This window comes from Apus apus, chromosome 10 (genome assembly GCF_020740795.1).
Source record: "Apus apus isolate bApuApu2 chromosome 10, bApuApu2.pri.cur, whole genome shotgun sequence".
Lineage (NCBI taxonomy): Eukaryota > Metazoa > Chordata > Aves > Apodiformes > Apodidae > Apus > Apus apus.
In genome coordinates, this window is record NC_067291.1 from 18,880,539 (window position 1) to 18,900,853 (window position 20,315).

The 20,315-nt window shown below is 49.9% G+C and overlaps 2 protein-coding genes across 2 annotated transcripts in view; both read right to left on the reverse strand.

The window, feature by feature from the left end:
* Positions 1-20,315, reverse strand: part of IGDCC4 (immunoglobulin superfamily DCC subclass member 4) — a 263,733-nt gene that overhangs the window by 73,915 nt on the left and 169,503 nt on the right. The gene's annotated exons all lie outside the window — the stretch shown is intronic.
* The window catches only part of IGDCC3 (immunoglobulin superfamily DCC subclass member 3), a 97,704-nt gene that overhangs the window by 5,668 nt on the left and 71,721 nt on the right, over positions 1-20,315 (reverse strand). The window contains exons 6-9 of the mRNA XM_051628555.1: positions 19,876-20,034; positions 12,195-12,360; positions 2,768-3,015; positions 2,272-2,436 (exon numbers count right to left, since the gene is read on the reverse strand). Of these exons, the coding sequence (XP_051484515.1) occupies positions 2,272-2,436; positions 2,768-3,015; positions 12,195-12,360; positions 19,876-20,034 (738 nt within the window). The remainder of the gene's footprint in view (positions 1-2,271; positions 2,437-2,767; positions 3,016-12,194; positions 12,361-19,875; positions 20,035-20,315) is intronic.

Genomic DNA, 20,315 nt, shown 5'->3' on the forward strand with positions numbered 1-20,315 from the left:
AAAGGAACAGTCTTCATCCTAGAGAAATGTCAAAAAGTCCTGGAGAAAACCCTAAAAAGCATTAAAAGACAAGAACAAGGAGTGTGTGCTGCTTAGTGAAGCAGAGAGAGTTGGAGGTTTACGACACCACAGCAGTTGTGAAAACGGTGTAAAGGAGAACGACAGGGAGGAGATGGGAGGACCATTCTCATAAGAGAGGTTTATGGAGGACAAAGTTCACTTGGGTAGTTTCTCCTTGGCATTTTCCCTTCTACTTTGCATCCAAAATGACGCAAAGGAAGGAGCATCACACTTTGGGAAAGCTTTGGAAGCTTCAACCAAGCTCTCTCAGCATGTTCCTGCCCCTGGAAGCTGAAAAGCAGCCCTGCTCCTCAGCATCACCACTGTGCTCCTACTCCAGGCAGCACCAGTATAACATGGTCACTCAGACCAGTTTCCAGCTGGCAGCATCACTCTGGAAAACACTGCCCACACTCCCTGAGCCATCCCTGGGGGCTGGATTCACTCACCATGTCCTTTCCCAGAAAGGCAGGACACGGCAGCATGGTGACACAGGGTGTCCTGCCACCACAGGGCTTCACACCTGTCTCTGTGCACATCTCCCAGGCATTGCACTGAGCCAAGACACGGCGTGTTGGGGAAATCCCATCCCTGTCCAAGGCTGCAAGCTCAGATCCAGGGGCTGCCCAAGCCCAGAGCAGTCACAGCTCTGCTGTGCACCTCAGGAAGGCACGGGGTGAAACAGCTTGGCTGTGAGAAGAGGCAAATCTGCAGCAAAACCTTAACGGGGTGACAAAAGCCACTGGTTGCTGGCTCCCTGACCAAAAGTAGAAGCAACAGGCACCTGAGTGAAGCAAAGCAAACAAGCCAAGCCAGAACTGGGGCTTTGACATCTCTTTTTATCTTTCTACAAGGAAAATGCAAACTGAGCTTGAGTGATCTTAACCAGGCCAGCTTGTCTACCATAAACGTGGAGTCAATTGCTGAAGCTTTGCTACACAGGACAAGCTTTTTTTAAAGGATAGCAGAGCAGGACAGTAATGCCTTGAAACTGCAGAGAGCCAAGAAATTTATGATCCTATCACCAGATACCTAACTATTCCTGTTGTGATTGAAGGTTATAATGACAGAAAGTCCTCTCTAGCTTGACCCAGACTTCTGCAGAAACACCATGGCCTATGAAGCATGGCCGGCTTCTGGCTCCAGTAGCTGAACTCAGAGCATCAGGTCAAGGAGTTTCAAGTTCTGTCTCAGTTCAACCTTCTGTCTCTAAATTGGAAGGAAAAACAAACTCCAAGGATGACCAATTCCCTGCAGAGTATCAAGGAAAATAAACTTGCAGGGTAACAACACAGCAGGGCGAGGATTTATTGGCAGTGTTGCTGAAGTGCTGCAGTAGACATCTGCACAGGCTGGCAATGGAGTGAGAACTGGATCCCTCACCTAGGAGTCCACACACTATTTCATCTGATCCCAAATAATGTCCTCACACCCAAAGTCCTCTGTTCCAAACCCATTATTACTGAGTGTTCATCAGAAGGATGCAACGCTTCCAAGAATTATTCCTCTGTATGGGAGACAAGTCAGGATTTGGAGGTGCTGGATAGGTACAGGAGTCTCTAGGAAAATGTTCCCAAAATGCTGACTGGCAGGTCATACTGGGGCTGGGGTTTCTGTTTGGTGCCTGTGTGTCAGGCTCCTGCATTAGACCACCCACTTTCTTACTGGGGAAGCTGGTGGCCACATCTGGGAGGCCAAGCCAGGGAAAAAGCCTTGGAGATTTCCTTAACTTCCTACTGAAACAGAAGGCTGCTCCAAGGCAGGGACTTATAGGCCAGGCCAGCTCTTGTGTGATTTCTCTGAGGTAAAGCAGGAAAAAAACAAATTTTAAAAAGGATGGTACCTGTCAAGGAAGAGCTGTGAGTTCCAGAGCTGCTGGCAGATGCTGAGATGCTGCTTGAGCAGATTTGCATTTAGTAAGCAGGAAAAAACATTTAGGAAAAGCCCAGGGCAGCTGCAACACACGAGACCAGCCAGACTTACACTCAGCCCCTGCTACAACATGAGAGGCAACACCTCTCACAACAACAACCACCAGCCAACCGCAGCATAACGTTACAAGAGAGCTCCACACAGTATCCCAGAGTACGAGGAGAGGGAACAAGGAGCAGCAGCACCCCAGGTACATGCCAGGGCATCAGGGTGCCCAGCACTGCTGCTGCACACAGGGGCTTTCAGCACGTGATGGCCCAAGCACAAAGCGTTCCTTACCTTCTCCCAGCGTGCTCACCACGGTGACTTCGGAGGCTTTGCTGGCCCCCCGGGAGGTGTAGGCCTTGATATAAAAGCTATAGCTGGTCGAGGGCTCTAAATCTGTCACTAGCTGCTGGAAGGTGCTCTTGCTGACAGCCTCCTGATACTCCATCTCTACTGGATCTGAACGCAAAGAGAGAACAGAGCAGCGTTCAATTTTGCAAGAGGTCAAGAGACTGAACAAATGTTGAAAGTGGTAATTCTAGTCCCTCATGTGGGCCTGTATCTGCCCACATTTCTGGGTGCTTTGCCAGAGACTGAGGTGGGTGGCTAGATTTGACTCCATGGCTTCACCCTCCCCCCTCTTTTGGTATTTACTGCCCCACCTCTGTCTTTCAGAGCCACGGAGATGACGGCAAACGTGGGTAGCAGCACTGACTACTGCAGTGCAGACCTGAAGTGCTGCCTTAAGGGAAGGCTGAGGATGCTCTGGGCAGCGGGTAGGTCACCGTACCTGCAGCTTTCCGGATGTGCAGCACGTAGCCAATGATCTCCTTGGTGTTCTGCAGAGGTTCTTTCCAAGACACCTGGATGGTGGTTGCAGAGACGGTCTCAGCCTTCACGCTCTGGGGAGGCCCAGGCAGCCCATCTGCCCACAGGACCGTCAGGCGGGCGCTGGCCTGCGTGGAGCCGGCGCTGTTCTCGGCGATGCACTGGTAGATGGCTTCATCTGCCTGGTTGATCCCATAGATGGAGAGAGTGCTGCGTGGGGACACCAGAGGGACAAGCATCTGAGTGCTCAGCAGCTGAAGTCCCTCCTCTCCAGCCCCACCGTGGCCCCCAGGCTGGGTCTGCTAGCAGAGCATCCCACATGCCTGTTTCCACCAAAAGCTTCCACGGAGCTGTGGGCCGGTGCTTTTGGTGAAGGGAAAAACCAAGAGATGGATGCACTGTTCCCCAGAACCCAAGTCTGGACAGATAATCTCTGTCCTGGGGACAATTTCAGCAATAGAGGTGCAGTAGAGGCCCAGACTGACCCACCGAGACCACTGTAAGTGGCAGCATGATTGTATTTGTTACTGCCAATCATGGGGATTGACCAGTCCAATAGACAGACTATAGGATATAACCCCACAGCACTGAAGCAAACGCCCCTCACCGCTGCCTCAGCCTCCATTTTAGAGCATCACCCATATGTGCACTGCTCTGGATTAATCCCTATGTGTGCATCCAGACTGTATTTCCAGTCCTGTCCAGTTCATTTGAACCAGGCTTTGCTTCTGGCTTGGCATGAACATTTGGGAGACCACAACACCTCCAAGCTTCAGCATAATCTTGTTGCTTACACCAAAGCTCACAAGAGCTTTTTGGTTGCTCCTTTTCCATAAGAAATGACCTAAACTTAACCAAGTCCCCATCCACTGCTTGCTGCTAGTGAGAAAGAAGTTATTTTCTCCTCCTGTGGTGAATTCCAGGTGGACTTGGGACTTGACTGCACAGGATTAAATCCCAAGCCCCCTTGCTGATGCGAGGGTCATGTCACAGCTTTTGGGGAGCCATAATCAAAGCTGCCTTTTATGGAAATGAAAAATCATGCAAGGAAAGTGGAAATGATAAATAACCTGCCACTGCCTGCCTATATGTCAGGACTAATGCTTCTTCTGATTGCAGCAAAATATTGGTCTTCCTATATTAAAATTTATTATTGTTGTTGATTTAACATTCTTATTTCTGCCTTGCAAATTATCAGGCCATGGTGAGTGAGCAAATGTTTAGCAGTCATCTATTTATGTCCTGTGCCTTTGTTTCCTTGGAAACATTGTAAATGGAATATCAAATGTGATGGTTTCAGCTGATATGGTGATTTTAGAGCATCAGTCCTAAGCTCCTCTCATAGCCATGGGCTCAACATATCTGATTAAATGGAAGGAGAAAGGCAAAGCTGGGAGGGGGGTGTGGGGAGGAAGGACCCAATGTGGGGCTCAACTGTGTCAACACAGCCTGATTCCTGTGAGGACAGATGGCAGCAGGCAGGATCAGCCTGCCCAAAAGCTGTCCCTGCAGCTCTGCACTGAGCAGATGTGTGGAAGTAGCCACATCGCTTCCTTCTGCCCCCTGGATGCAGGCATTATTTCCAGGCTGCTGCTGCACATCTGGGCAGGCAGGAGCAGGCAGGCCAGGCTGGCACACACGTCCAGAGCAATGTTAAGCTTCCTAAGCACAAAGCAACCCAAGAGCAAGGAGCATTTATAGTCCGCTGCCTCCAAGTGTATTTAGTTGCTTTACAAGAAGAGAGGAAAAGATTATAGAATCATTGCATCATAGAATGGTTTGTGTTGGAAGGGACCTTAAAGATCACCTGGTTCCAACCCCCTGCATGGGCAGAGACATCTCCCACTAGACCAGGTTGCTCAAAGTCCCATCCAGCTTGGCCTTCAACACCTCCAGGGATGGGGCAGCCACAACCTCCCTGAGTAGCCTGTTCCAGTGTCTCACCACCCTTACACTAAAGAATTTCTTTGCCATGTCTAACCTAAATCTACCCTCTTCCACCTTAAAACCATTACCCCTCGTCCTGTCACTATACACCATGGCAAAGTGTCCCTCCCTAGCTTTCCTTAGCCTCTTCAGGTACTGGAAGACTGCTTTGAGTTCTTCTTGGAGTCTTCTCTTCTTCAGGCCAAACAGCCCCAATTCTCTCAGCCTGTCTTCATAGGAGAGGTGCTCCAGCCCTCTGATCACTTTTGTGGCCCTCCTCTAGACTCACTCCAAAAGCTCTATGTCCTTCTTGTGTTGGGGGCTCCAGAACTGGACACAGTACTCCATGGGGGATCTCACATGTGCAGAGTAGGGAGGCAGAATCACCTCTCTTGACCTGCTGACCACGCTGCTTTTGAGGCAGCACAGGACACGGTTGGTTTCTGGGCTGCAAGTGCACATTGCTGGCTAACGCTGAGCTTTTCATCAACCAACATCCCCAGGTCCTTCTCCTCAAGGCTGTTCTCAATCCATCCTCTACCCAACCTGTATTTGTGCTTGGGATTGCCCAGGCCCAGGTGCAGGACCTTGCACTTGGCCTTGTTGAACTTCATGAGGTTGGCATAACCCCACCCCTCAAGCCTGTCAAGGTCTCTCTGGATGGCATCCCTTCCCTTCAGCATATCAGCCACACCACACAGCTTGGTGTTGCTGACAAACTTGCTGAGGGTGCACTGTCCATATTGCTGATGAGGCTGTTAAACATCAGTCCCAGTACTGACCCGTGAGGAAGACCACTTGTCACTGGTCTCCACCTGGACATCGAGCCGTTGATCACTACTCTCTGAGTGTGACCGTCCAGCCAATTCCTTATCCACCAAGTGGTCCATCCATCAAGTCCATATCCTTCCAATTTTGAGACCAGGATGTCACGCAGGACAGTAGCAAATAAAGCAACAGGATTTTCAGCTACATCTATAAACCTGGGTAAGGAGCAGAAACTGAGCGTGGAGAAGCTGGTGAGCCTAATGCCCTGCAGCCAAACACCAGTTTAACAAGATAAAGTGTTTTCTCTCTCTGTTGGTTCCTCTAACACCCACAGGCAGACCCCTAAATGTCCCTGCCAGCCCTGGCATGAGCTCTGAAGCCTGCTGTAGCTGCAAGGAGGAGGGTAGGGGCTGGCAGTGAATCCCCCACCCATCCCAGCATCACCCCAGCTGATAACTCTGCTGTGCTTCCATTTTCATCCTCACCATTGACAAATTCTCCCTGCTTTTCCCCACCACATCATGGGGTGCAGAGGATGTGGTGCAGCAGGGTCAGCACGCAGGCCAGCAGCAGATCCTGCTTTCTCAGATTTGGCTGCTTTTTTTCTTTGCTTTTTGTTTTCTTTTTATTATTTTTTTTCCCCTAAGGAAACTCAAACAAAAGCAAAACATGTAGTTGCCACACAGGGAGGCGCAGAGCGTCTCTGCGCCTCAACCATCTGAAATATGCAGAGTCCTTTTCTGTCTTCCCATCAACAAGGAGAAAAAAGAAAGAAAAAAAAAATATCTGTCACTTTGGGACATCTGCTGTTGGGAAACTTTCCCGCGGGTGCCAGACCGGCAGCGCCGCGAGCGCGGCAGCCGAGGCGAGATGCCAGAGACTCCCTGCCCGTCGCCAGAGGCGCTCGGCCAGCCCAGGGCTCCATCACATCTCCCTGCACAAAGCCCTGACAGGCAGTGATGGAAGTGGGGAGAGGAGCTGCTGCAGCTTCACACCCGGCTGGGCTGGAGCGAGAGGCCTCCGCCGCTCCGAGGCCGCCGTATTCCCAAGCTGTCTCCTCCTTCATGGGCAATCAGGATGACTGATCTGACTCGGGTCAGGGGTCTGGGCCGGTGACCGGAGATCGGGTTTCCAAAGGCTCCTCTGAAAGTCTGAGAACTGAAGGAAAGCTCTTCATCGATTCAGCAGCACAAAGAAGAAGAGGGGCCCATCTGCAAGGACACCAGCCTGCACACACACGGGCCCACAAAAGAGGGAGCGTGAGGAAATTCATGCGGCGAGAGGGCCCTGACTAGCATGGAGAACACTGAGTGCTGGCAGCTCCAGAAAGCCACCAGAGCCACAGTTCAGACACCCTGTCTCCATGCCCTGCTCTGCTCCCATTTGTTAGAGATTACTTCATGATCTTCAAGGTCTTTTCCAACCTGAACAATTCTGTGATTCTTTACAGGTCACCCTGTGCCACACTGCACCAAACAAACTGCTCCTGGCTCATGCCATGCTGGAAAGGAGCTTTATCCCTCCAGTGCTGGTTGGTGGCAGCTCTGAAGAAATGTCCTATTTTTGAAGGTTGCCTCATACAGGCTGAGAATAAGGCACAAAGCTTGGAGAGTGACACATCTGCAAGGACAGACACTGCAGATCATCCCCAGCCCTCTACAGACATGTTCTTACACCTAAAGAAATTAAATATCATGCTGGGCTTCCTAGGTGAAACTGGGCTGTGTTGAGCAGAACGAACTCTTTCCATACCAACTGGCTGATATTTAGCAGGATCCCACCTAGTTCTGTGGTTCCAGCCTCACCCCAGTGGGGTTTCTGGAGGGATGCTGCCAGTCCCAAGAGGGAGCACGGTGCCGTGGAGAACCAGCCCACCCTCCCTGCTGGTGCTGATGAAAGGGCTGTTGGACTCTTAGCCTACAAAGTTGGGTAGAGGTGCTGCTCCTTCTCACAGCCCTGGGAGAGGACGGGGATTTGGCTGGACAGTGTGTTTACTGCAAATGGGAAGTTGTAAATGGTGTCACATTTGCTACATGAAGCACAGCAGTGGTACCAGTTCCTCCTGAGATGCTGACTCTTCTTTGCTGGCTTCATGACAACCAGGTATGCACTGTCTTGACATGACACTGAGCACAGGTGATGAGCCCTTCAGGGAACTTGCCACTGCTCAGGCATCATACTGGGGGCAAGCAGCAGCTGGCTCCGCACACAATCCAACCAGACACCAAAGTCTCCAGCATGGAGGCTCTGTGTCCCTTGGTTAAGCTCTAGTCCACATTAGAGGTGGTCTGAGCCTTCCCAGGTTGGAAGGACACATCCAACCAGTGCTGCAATGCAGCCCTGCCTTGGAGCACCTCCCAGCATTAAGCTCCATGCAGAAGACCCTCAGCCAAGTGAGTGGCTCCAATTTCCCATGAGATCTGTTCCCCAACATCCATGGCAAGACAAGATGGTCCAACTGGACTGAAGGTGCTAGAGCTGTGTTGTCCCATCCCTGCAGAGCTGGGAAGTGCACCCTGACACTGGCAGGAGAAAACAGCCAGAGCTGACTACTCTCTATTACAGGACTTGCTGGTTAGCTGGTGAACTCCTTGGCTGCCTCACAGGCTTAACACATCCTGTCCCATGAAGGGAGCAGAAAAGCCTTTACATGTGTAGGACCTCAGGGAAGAACAAAACATCTCAGGAAAAGCTACTGGAAGGAAGATGCCTATGTGGGTAGGATGCTAATGTAGACAGGTGGGAGAAATATCTGCTGCTAAATGGAAAGTCCCTCAAACCTTTTTCCCAGCATAAGGGACAGGTGTTGGAAAGGAGAAAGACTCAGACTAATCCAGGAGATGGTGGGTTTAGGCTGCCCCATGAAGGGCTTAGTCCTGCCTTGAAAGCTCCCGTGTGAGGACAGTTCCCTGCAGATATATTTTGCTGTATGCAACAGCTGGAAGAAACAATTAATGCCCAGAATCAGTGATGCACTTCAAGAGAGCTCAGCAGAGCAGTAAGCAGAGGAAAATGACACCTCGGTAGCCAAATAATCACAGCTACATAAGGTGAGACTGCCACCCATCACCGTTAGCTGCTCTGAGGCTGCTGCAGGTCCCTTTTGTGGGATACACCTGTGTGGTCCCAGCACAGGATCCCTGCTTGGTGCAGGGAAGGAGGGATCATGGTGATGCCCCATGGCTCAGCAGGGCTTTGGGTGCTCATGCAGAGACCCTCCCTGCAAAGGCCATTTCCATGTGTCTTCCAAAGTCAAACCCATAAATTATTCTTAAATCAGGAGCAGCTGGTTCACATCCCAGTCCTCCATGTACTTATTTGTCATGCTTCTGGGAACTGAAATATGATTTGCTTTATGTTGCTCTTCCCATAGTCACCAACAGTCCTCAAACCCATTCCATAAATAACCTGCAGGCTTGCCTGTCCTCTCTTAAGGTGTCCTAATCCCTACAAATTCAAGAGTTTGTAGAGTGTGTGCACAACAGGATGTACAAACCCTGCAGCTCTCTGCTCCCAGCTAACACAGGTTTTACAGAAAAAAGCCACCTTGTGAATGACAGACTGTAGTTTCCCTGGGTTTAGTACCAAAAGGGTTGTCCTGTCCCAAGTGCTTGCACCAGGATTAGGCAACATGACGAGTGCAAGGAAAGCAAAGTTGTCCTGCAATTTATTTATGAAGGAATATTTTCTCTGATGAACCTTGAGCATTTGTGGCCCTTAAAGCGAGTCATTCCCAGAGTCCTAACACAAGTGAAAGCCAGTGAGGAAGAATTTTAAAAGGAGACAGTTCGTATGCAAAGGTCACCGAGGAGAGCAAATGCCACCTGAGCCCAGGCTCTAACGAAGCCTTTTCCTGGTGCAACAAATGAAGTCCCTTAATTACCATTTTGTAAATAAAATAATCTTGGAAAATCAATATTTAGAGCCTGCCTTCTCTGAAGATGTCTGCCTTTGTTCCTTGCTATTAGGGCAATATAAACCCCATAGTGTGATATACACTAGGTGAAAATTACTCCTCTGAACCTGATTGGCTCAAAGCAAGAAAAGCAATAAACCTTTCAGGGCAGTAATTCAGGTGCTATTTCATGCTTTCTTGTAAATTTTGAAGTAATAACCAAGAAAGTATGATTGTACACAAGCCCACAATTAACTTGGCCAGTAGCCACCCCTTCCTCCTGCAGCAATACACTTGCTTTTGGACTGGGCTGGCTATGCAGGGTGGGAATTTTGCTGGAAATGCCCATTCCACCTTTCAAGCATTTGGATTGTGATTAATCTGAATCACCCCACAACAATATGGGCAAAATGTCATCTTTGATCAACAGAGAGGAACAGACTCTGCAGCTGCAGGACACAGGAATGGCTCCACCAGAGTCAAAAAGGCTCTGTCAGCTTCTCCATCTGAGTCCAGTACAACATCACCCCAGCAGCCATTGGCTCCATCCCCAGCCCAGGGACTGCAGGGCAAGGCAGCCCCATCATCAGCTCCTTCAGTGAGATTTTATTCACAGCTTTTAATGGAAAAGCCCACAATTCTCTCTGCCTGAGTCTTCATGCATTTTTCATTAACAATTACCCATTATCCCAGAACTGCTTTTGATTTTTGCTAATTGTCGATTGGCTATTTTGTTCCCACACAGCTGGCATTTTCAAAACATCTCCACCACCTCTGGAGAGGGCACAGCAGAAGGCTGATCTTTAATGCTTATGTGCCCAGAAACCATCAACACATCAGGCAACGAGAATCCACATCGGTGGGACCAGGAGGGGAGAGGTATTTATTCACAGGACACAGCCTGTGAGGCTTATTTGGCTGTGCTGAAAGGCTGGAAGTTGCTCAGTAAGTGATCATCTGATGTTGTACCAGGAGCCACATCCAACCTCCAGGGAATCCAGTCCTGAGGCTGCTATCCTCAACAATGATGGGTTTCTGAGGTCCCCTGACCTTGAGGCTTTGCTCTCCCTGGGTTTGCAGTTACTGTGTACGAGCAACAGTGTGCGGTGACTTAGATGCCAAAGGACCCTTCACAACTTGTGAAGAGATGGTTTGATGGGCAGATCTTCCCACCAGCCTTGAGTCTGTGCAAAAGGGAGTGGTGGGCCTCAAGCAGAGCCTGGTCTTGCAGAGCTCACAGGAGCAGAGCAGCATCTTGAACGCAGGGTGCTCTGCAGGTCTGGACCTTGTTCATTTACCAGAACAAAGTTGCTCATCATGATACATTTTGCAATCAATTAGCACATGATATGATGTGGGATGACTTACTCTTTTTTTTTGTTCTAAAAATCCCTTTGGGGGCATTCAGACCTTTATTGCCATATTAAGCAGAGTTTTAATCCAAATGAATTTTCTAGGAAACCATGTAATCTAATTAAAAAGCTCATAGTGCAGTTTAGTAGCTTCATTACTAGTAGATTCCAGATTCATCTTTACACAGACAAATATTTTCCAAGTGCAATAGGCTGATAAATCCAAGGCATAATCACAAACTGATTCTGCCTGGAACTAAGTGGGTTACAGCACTTAGTCATGCCCAAGAGAATGAAACAAAGGACAACTTGAAAAAGCCCAGAAAAAGAAAAAAACCCAGTCGTTGATCTGTTTCCTCCAATTCACAGAGAACCCAGCTTTGCTGTACCAGCCAGGGCATTTTTCAGAGTGACAGCTTTGGAATCCACCAGGCACGGCCACTTGCCTGAAGCTCAGGGTCAGAATAGACCAAGACTAGTGCGAAAGAAGCCAAAAGTTCAACATGGTTGAGTATGATGGCCTTAGGGCTCAGCTTTACAATCATGTTACTATAGCTTGGGAAGATACCACATGTCAGCTGAGCCTCAGGAACTGGCTCAGTTCCCCCTGCCTCTGCCAGACACGATGTAATCTGATCCTTCAGACCACAGTGGAGAAGATGGACACTAAATTACACTAAATGATCACCACAAGAAAACCACTACAGAGATCTTGGCCAAGGCACAGTTCACATCATGTGCAGTGCAGCTCCAGGACCTGGCAAGAAGATATGGCCACAACCACAGACCCTACTTTCACCTTCCTCAGATAGTGAAGAGGAAGAATTTTATAGGCAAGGCATGTGGAGGAAATGCAGAGCTGGACTCAGAGTGAGTCCTGTCATGGACTGAATGATCACTTGTAAATTCTTTGGTCACTCCTGATTCCGCTTCTTGGCCAAAGAAATTTCCCTTCTCCCATTTCTGCTCTGTTCCTGTCGTAAGGACAAACATGAACAGAAACCCATGCAATGAGCTAGAAAACCACGAGCCTGGATCAAGTGGCATCTGTCTGTGCACACACAAAGTTCTCTGAAGCTCTAAAAACTTCCAGCTCAGAGAAAGTCTCCACTGAGAAGATTTTACTACAACTCACACCATATCCTATTGCAATGCACCCTTCCATCCTTCATATAGCAAAGCTTTAAAAAAGCCTCAAACCTGGAAACAAAAAGCCCTATTACATAGAAACTTAGCAAAACATCTGCCTCAAATCCCCCATCTGCACAAAAGCCAAAGCCTGTGTGAGCCAAATTGCTCTTTGCTCAGGAATGACACCTGCAGGGACAGCTGTTTCTGGACCATCAGGCAGGTGATGACAGTCCTCCATGCGTGGTAACTCCAGATTGACCCTGGGGAAAGGCCCAACCCCACGTTGCAGTGTCAGCAGCCAGCACACGAGGACTTACCTGTTGTTATTCTTCAGCTTAATGTGGTCGCTGGTCTCCAGGATCTGCCCATTTCTCAGCCAAGTGATCTGTGGTGGTGGTTCACCCTGGGCCACGCACGTGAAGATGGCTGTTGTCCCTGCAGGCCTGGATATTGACTGGGGATGCTGCACAAACTCTGCAGGGGCTGCAAGGAGAAAGGAGAAGCAGGGTAAGAAAAGTCATGATGATCCCACTCTACCCTGGTAGAAAGAGCAACCTTGTAGCTTGGTCTTCACCGGGATACTTGGCCAACCCACAGCCCAGGCAGCAGACAACTATGGTTTGGATGGTGTATCTGTAATCAATGCAATGATACAATTTAGTTGCCCATCCTGATTGTTGTGGTTTCATAGAAGGCACCTGAAGGTCAGGTCAGTGCTGTGTGGAAAGCCAAGGTGGGTCCTGCAGGCTTCAGGCCAACAGCATCAAGGTCTAAAGCCCCTTCACCTCTCCCCAGTCTCCCACTGAAAGCAATCCCAATGCTGCAAAATAATCCACATTTGACAAAGAGTATTTAAAAATGTATCCAGCCTGTTCAGGGAGCAGGCTGGAAGGTCAGCACTCTCTGGTCATGTGTACCACATAGAACAGAAAGCAGGCGTAACCTTTCGTGGCATGTGGCACCACACAGGGCCACCACCCTGGCAAGAATGAGCCCTCTGCTATGGACATGTGAAAAATCAGCCCATATTGCCTGTACAAAGAGTGGTGAGGAAGGAAGGCTGCCACTACAGGTGGAACTTTAGTACTTTGCATTTGAGGGGATCTGCTGTTTCATCAGTGGCAGAGCTAGAGCATCACCCTGGCTTTACCCAGAGGACCCATATGGCCTTAGCAAACTGCTTGCAGATGGAAAGAATTGGATGGATGTGCACTCAGCAACCTGGCAGGCTGTTCTTTCCCCAGTAAATAACAGAGTTGCTGCAGATTCTCCCGGTAGCAGAAGATCAGGGTCCATTTTTACCCCAGATCTGCAGTTTGGGATCCTTGGGGTCCTGCCAAGCCTAGCAGATCACTCCACCATCCCTCCAACTGCTGCTCACCTGGTAACCAAATGTTTTCACCTTTAACAATAATATTTTAAAACAGAAACTGATGTCCCCTCATTCAGCAACTCAAAATAGATTTAAAATCATTTATCAGAATGAAACAGCACACCCATCTACCCCAAGCAGGGCCTGAAAAACACTGCCAAATAGGTGAGTTTATTCAAGCAGTTACGCTTCAAAGGGCAAAGTGATAAATATACTCCAAGTTGCTGCTGAAACCTAAAATCAGGTGGAACCAGCAGCAGCTGCAATGAAGACAAACAGATGAGAGGCAGAGGCCAGTAATGAATTTAACTACTAGCGTCACATCATGAATGGCTGGTGTTAAATTTTCCCAACAAAAGCAAGTTTATCCAGGGACATACTCTCAGTGCTACTCGCTGGCGTTTTCCAAGCATATGGCTGGTGGGTTTTGCCACCAGCAGAGATGCTGGGGTTGGAGAAGGGAGCAAATCAATCCAGCAAAGTGTGTTGAGGGGTGACCAGGCTGCAGGTGGGAGCAGCCACTCAAGAGCTGAGCCTTGTGGGTCATGGCCAAAAAACCCCCTCAGGGTTTGCTACTGCAGCAGCACGGGGTGATAAAGCTCTTCCCCAGCTGGGTGCAGGCAAGGGAGCAGTATCACCGTGTGTCAGGGATGTTCTAAGTCCTGCAAGCAGAAAGACATAGAAATGCACTGAAGAGTCTGTCCACCCCAGAGAAGCCCCCACTTTCATTTTTACTAATCAAAAGGAAGCAGAGCATGGCAGGGCTGACGGATGAGAGCAGCAGGGGGGTGTCCACTGGCAGCGTTTATTGTCGGGCTACTTCTGTCAGTGCTCGGGTCTACTAATGAGCCTGATTTCAGCAACCTAATGGACACATATTTTTAGAATCTCCTGCTAAACTTCCCCAGGTGCCAATCGATCCCTTATCCTTCTTTTTCCTTCCTACTTTCCCCCCATCCCCCTGAGCCTTATAAATTAAAATAAAATTCAGGATGGGTTCAATAATAGTTGGAAGCATGGATAAACAGGAAGAAAAGCCCCTCTTCCCTGCAGCGAATGGCCCCTTTGTGGTGCACAGACTTCTTTAACCTCCCACCTCCTGCTTTGTGCCTGCTCAGTTTTGCAGGAGCAATTATTCTGCAAGTGGCTGCACACCTCCCTACTTTCATCTGTGCTCCCGAGTCCTCCCCGTGGTACTCCCAGGTGCAAAATCCCCATGCCAAGGAAGAGCAGAGCCACCTTCCAGCTCCTCTCTGCAGCTTCATTAAAGATCCCACCACTTGGCTCTTTCCCTCTGCCTCCCGCCCCAGCTTCACCAGGTCTCAAACCCACCGTTCATTCCAGCAGAAGCAAAGTTTAAATACAGAAAAGCAGCATCCAGCATGAGCCCTCTGGAATCGCCAGCTCTCCTTGGCCTCCCTTATTAGCCCGTGTCAAGAGGGACTAATTGGAGCGGTGTCGCGTGTGGCTCGGGGGTGCCGAGCGCAGCTGCGGCCGCTGGCTGGGTGCCAGCTCTTTGGGACGGCGGCTCCTCGGGTTCCTTGTGTCCCTGCTCCCCTCTGCAGTCCCTCCTCTTCACTGTCTCACTCAACACAACCAGATTAAACCCCAGCCCCTGTTTAACTTGGCTTAAGCTCTCCCGGGGAGCAGGCGGCCACTCCTTCGACAGCTTCCACGTCCACTGTGCTGAGCTGTCCCTGCTCAGTGACATCCCTTGCTGCAAGACATGGGATGTCCTTCTGGTGTTCCTGCTGGTCCTGGCTTCCTCCAGGTATTGCTCTGTCTTGTTCCAGTCTCACCCTCCTCTTTTCGGTGCAAAAGGAGCAGCAGTTTGAAGCTTTAGTGGCAATAAAGTCCAGCCCACAGCAGAAACCCATAGAGTTAAAAGGCTCCTTGTCCCTATCACTGTCTTCCAACAGCACCAGAGAAAGCTCATGGTCCAGATGCTGCCAGGGTCTTAATAATGGCTCCTTCCCTGGACAGAAGAACCTCTGCCCTCCTATCTCCCAGGTCCTCTCCCAGCCCTTTTCAAATTATTTCAAGAGGGACCACGAGTTTGCCATCCACAGCCCTGGGTTAGAGGAAGGACCAGAAGCAAAGCCCAGACTTCAGCCAAGCCCTGCCTGCTGCCAGCCCTCCATCCCCTCGTCACTCATAATTAACAGAGCACTGTGTCAGTGCTCATCTCACCCTGCACAGAGGCTTGGGGGCCTCAACACCTCTCCCTCTTCCACCCTACATGCCAAGAGGCCATCGCAGGCAGTGAGAGGAGGTATTTCTCAGCCCTCCATGAAGGTCTTAATGAAGATCTTGATGAAGATCACAGTTAAGAGCAGAGGATTCAAACCTGGTGAGTTCAAGCAGGCAGAATCCAGCCCTGGCTTGTGAAGTATGGAGAAACCAGAGGGTTGATTATTCAGGACTTGATGGGAAGGAGGGGATCACATGGTGTTAATGAGTATTTAAAGGCGTGACATTGGTATCAAAAAGCAGTAACACTTAATGCCACCCCCAGAATCTCTAACAAAGTGCTTCAGTAGCCATAACTGTGCCCAGCAATCTGTGAGAGCAGGAAGATGCCTCATAAGAGCAGGTTGTAATGAAAGACCAGACCAGGTGGGGACATATCAGCAGTGTCCAGCCACCAGGGCTGTTGTAAGGATGGGGGGGCACCCACAGCCCACACCCCAGAGCCAGGCAAATCCTGCCCCTTGCAGCTCCGAAGCCACTGGTAGCTCTCAAGGAGCAGGGGTGGCCAAGTGAGAGAAGGAAGATGGAGGGAGGAGATCAAAGAAAAACATGGATAAACCAAAACCTCATAAATTAAGACTACTGGAATGTGCAATAAGGGTATAAAGGAGAAGACAGGTCAAGGGAAAAGGCATCAGACAACAGATTTTAGACAAAGAACTTCTGCCCACTTGGCTTCTCTCTGTTGACTACAGGGGAAGCCCACATGCTCACAAGAGTAACTGTTCAAGTTGTAGAGCTGGTGAGACTACCAGGGCCAAAGATGGGAACCATGACCATGTCCCCTGGGAAACAGGCAGAGACCACTCAAGGAGGCTGTCATGGGGGCTATCCATCTGGTATCATGAACTTCTTATCCTGGCAAAGTGCAGGCTGGAGCTCCACAGCAGTGGGATGTGGTTCCACATCTCCTGTCACGCTCCCAGGTGGATGCTCTGGAGGGCTCAGGCACCCCAGCACTCTCCAGCATCCTCATGGACAAGATCTGAGTGCCCACCTGTCCCTGTGGCTTTTCTGGAGAAGAAAAATGAGCACTTGAGCAGGAAGGGGATTGCTCCATGGGGCACACTGACCTGTACAACTGGTGCCAAAGCTGTTTTGCACAGGAATTTAGAGCTAAACTCAAGGATAAACCAAGTACCAGAGAGCAGAGCTTCAAACACAGCAACCACAACACATCTGCTGCTGAATTCAACCCCACAGTCAAGGCTTCCAATGCCAGTGAGCAGGAATGATGGAAGAAACATCAGGAAACACAGTGGTGGCTGGATCTGCTGGACCAAGGAGCACTGCCCGGTGCCGCAGCAGAAAGCGAGGCAAACAAGGCAGTCATTGTCAGCAGAGCCTTCGAAAGCATGTCCTTAAGATGGGCACTCATTTATGAGATGGGATCTCATTTTTCTGCATAGCTTTCAGGAGGAAATGAAGCGTGGAGTGGAGAACACTGGTGACCATCTGGCCATTCACAGCCCATCAGTTTGTTATGACACCAAACACATAATAAAGCACAAAAGATTGCACAGGAGGTAGAGAGAAAGCGCTTTGATATATAGTTTGGTTTTGTTTTTTTTTTTTTTTTCCCTTGCCACTGAAGCCTGCTCTTCCCTTGCACCACACACACGCAAACCCTCTGCTCCAGCCACCATCAGCCCTTCCACAACTCCCCCTGGGAGACTTTGATTCGCAGCCCAGCACAAAGCAATATTCAAATGGCTGAGCTGGGATCTGAAGAGAAAATGGAAACTTTCTTGTGTGAGAACCTTACAAAAGAGATCAAAGGAGCCTAAACGGGCAGGGGAGGGCAGGGAGGGAGGGAGAGGGGAACTGACGCCTTCTCCTCTGAAGGAAGGAGGAATTCTCAGGAAGATAATAAGATGGTGTTAGATGATCTGAAGGAGAGCCTGAGATGAGAAAGGATGTTACTGTCAGAGCAAGAGCAGCGTCCTGATTCAGGACACCTCTGCCCACACAGCTACCATGATGGGGATGAGGACCAGTGATGGGGACAAGGACCACTGCTGGCAGCAGGAGGGTGGACACGGTCTCAGTCCCAGCCTCCCGCTAACTCCTTGCCTTACAACAGGAAGCACTGCCCTTTCTCCTCCAGTTTCCCACCTAAAAAACGTGCCTCCTTCAAAAGACTGAGTTAATTTGTGCCTCCAGGCACTTCAAGGGCCCCTGCATAAAGGCAGCAAGTACCTGGCCTGGCATGCTTTGAGGACACAGTATTGTTCCAGCCCCGTGCTAACTTCCTCTCCAACCAGGCTTTTGATAGCCCGCTCTTTGCTTTCATTCTCTTTACTGATGTAATTTGCATCGCTGACATCTCGACAAAGATAAAACCCACAGTCTCCCCGTCACTCATTATCGGTGTTTTCTCCCCAGACAAACCTAACAGCAATCATTTGTACCTCTCAGCTGGAGAACTCAGGCAAAATGAGATTCGGAGGAAGGAAAAGCTGCTTCCAGAAGGGAGGGTGAGCAAACCTGGGACGAGTCCGGCAGCCTGGCCAGGCTCTGTTAGTTTCCCTGGGGAACAACAACCCCCCAAAAAAACATGAAGCATTTTATGGGTGGGCACTGGATGCTGCAGGTTACACCACAGGATGTACTGGCCATGCTTCTCCATACCATTGTCTACTTCTCTACTAATGCTGAACACAGGAGCACTCCCTTCCACAGCGAGGCCAGGCTCTGCTGGCCCCGTGACCATCACTTCAGGCACAAATTCTCACCTTGGTTTCCTGGGTGAAAATCCACAGTAAATCTACCCCAGATAAAGTCTAGCACTAGACCAGCTGCTCAGGAGCTGATGTTCAAATCTCCAATGAGACTGAGAACTGCCCATCTGTAGCAATGAGAACTTGTGCTGCCTTTCCTCCTCCCATCCAATAGCTGAGAGGAGCAGTCACCAGCATTTAATAGCTGTATTTTTGCAACTTCATAGATTTTCCAAGCAATTTCTTTTGGCTCTGCCTGCCTGCCTCCTGGACATCAGCTTTATGTTTGGGACTTGCAGAGCTCTGCTAGATGCACCACATGCAGAGCTGTCCTGCAGCAGCATTAAAGAGTTGGTATCAGTGCAGCAAGGTTGTTCTTTATGCCTGGGTTGGTGTTTCTTAACAAGGGGATTAATAGCTGTGCCCACCCCCAGGCAGCTGGGAGGTCCCCGCTCTGCATGGCTCACCAACTGCAAAAGAAACAGCAAGTTTTCACCTCCTCTCATGAGTGACACAGCACCTGGGACTCAGGAGCACAAGAAGCCCTGCAGAAGCACATTTCTATGCTGCTTCTCCCAGGGCAAAGAGGAAAAGGGATGCCAGCACCCAGGGACCACAGCTGCTGCAGGAGCAGTGCCAGATAACTACCAGTGACTCTCGAGACCTGCCAGGTGAGCACCAGGGCACCTTCCCCATCACCAGCATGAAAGGTTCAATTAGCTCTCTCCAGCAGGAGGTGTGCAATTTTAGATTCAGGATATCATCAGTCAATAGTTAATGAGTGAACTGATGAGAGCAAGAGATGCTTTAAGTGGACTAGCTTGAAGAGGAGGCGAGTGCCTGTAATCAGGGACAGATTACTGCCATTCAGAGCACCCTGCCAGCTGGGTTTGCCTTCTCAGATACTTGCCTGGGTCCCCTCACCATGGAGACTGGTCATGCAGAGCGTGGGGAGGGGATTTCTTTGGTTTTGTGAGTGCTGTTCTCTACTCTGGGCTGGATCATCCTATAAAAGTGGCATTCCAAGACAGTTGCTGCCAGGAAGGGGAGCAACCTGCATCTTGCGGGCATGGCACAAAAGGCTACTTTACCCAGGTCATGCCAAGGGGCTCAGATGGTGTGTGGACTGCTGAAGAAGACAGTCTCACTGACTTTCTGGCAACAGCTGTAGATTTACTTGTGCCTTTTCACTTGGACATCACTACTCTGAATGATATCTGCTCCTGCAGAAGCAATATCCATCATACAGAGGAACCCAACAGGAGAACAGTGCCCATGTCCCCATATCGCTAAAGACTATGCAGGAGTGAGAGATTAATTTGGCTGGTTAACTCAGCCCAGACTTTCTGCTGAGATGTAGAAGTGTGATAAGGAGCAACCAGTGTCTGTTAAGCCAAACAAATGCCTGTGATGGGGTGGAGCTGAGACCTCAGTGGAATGGTACCTGGCTGCTGTTCACTTGCCTGGGGCAGAGACACACACCCCTGCTTGGAAAACCACGCGTCTAGAAAAGAAGCACTTCATCTAACACCATCAGAAAAGCCAAGTCAGCATCTGTCCAATCCAACCCACCACAGGGCCCGGGGGACGTGTAGGGATGTGGAGAGGGCACCGAGAGATGGGCATCACCACTCCGCCAGCCCCAGGTTTGCTCACCTTGCACCACAAGCCGGCCCTGTGCCGTCCTTCGCACCCGCGTGCCCGGTTTGTTGGCAGCGCACACGTAGATGCCGGAGTGCTGCACTGTGAGGTCTGAGATCATTAGGTTTCCTGTCCCCAGCACCTGGATCCCCTCCACGCCAATCGGGCGGCCATCTGAAAGAAGAGGAGAAGAAGAGTCACATGCTGGACCTTTGTGTGAGGTTCTCCAGGGCACAGCCCTTGGAATGGTCCAGACTAAGTGCACATGGAGTGGTGCCATGCTCCGTCAGTGGGATTTACCAGTGGGATTGACCCATGTCAATGGGTTTTAGCTCTCAGCACTGCCTTCTGGAGGAAACCAGGATCCTCAGTGAGATGTTTGCCCAAAACCACATTTTGTGCTGCTTGGAAAACCAAGGTACCATCACAGGAAAAGTGAAAGCTTTCAACCACAT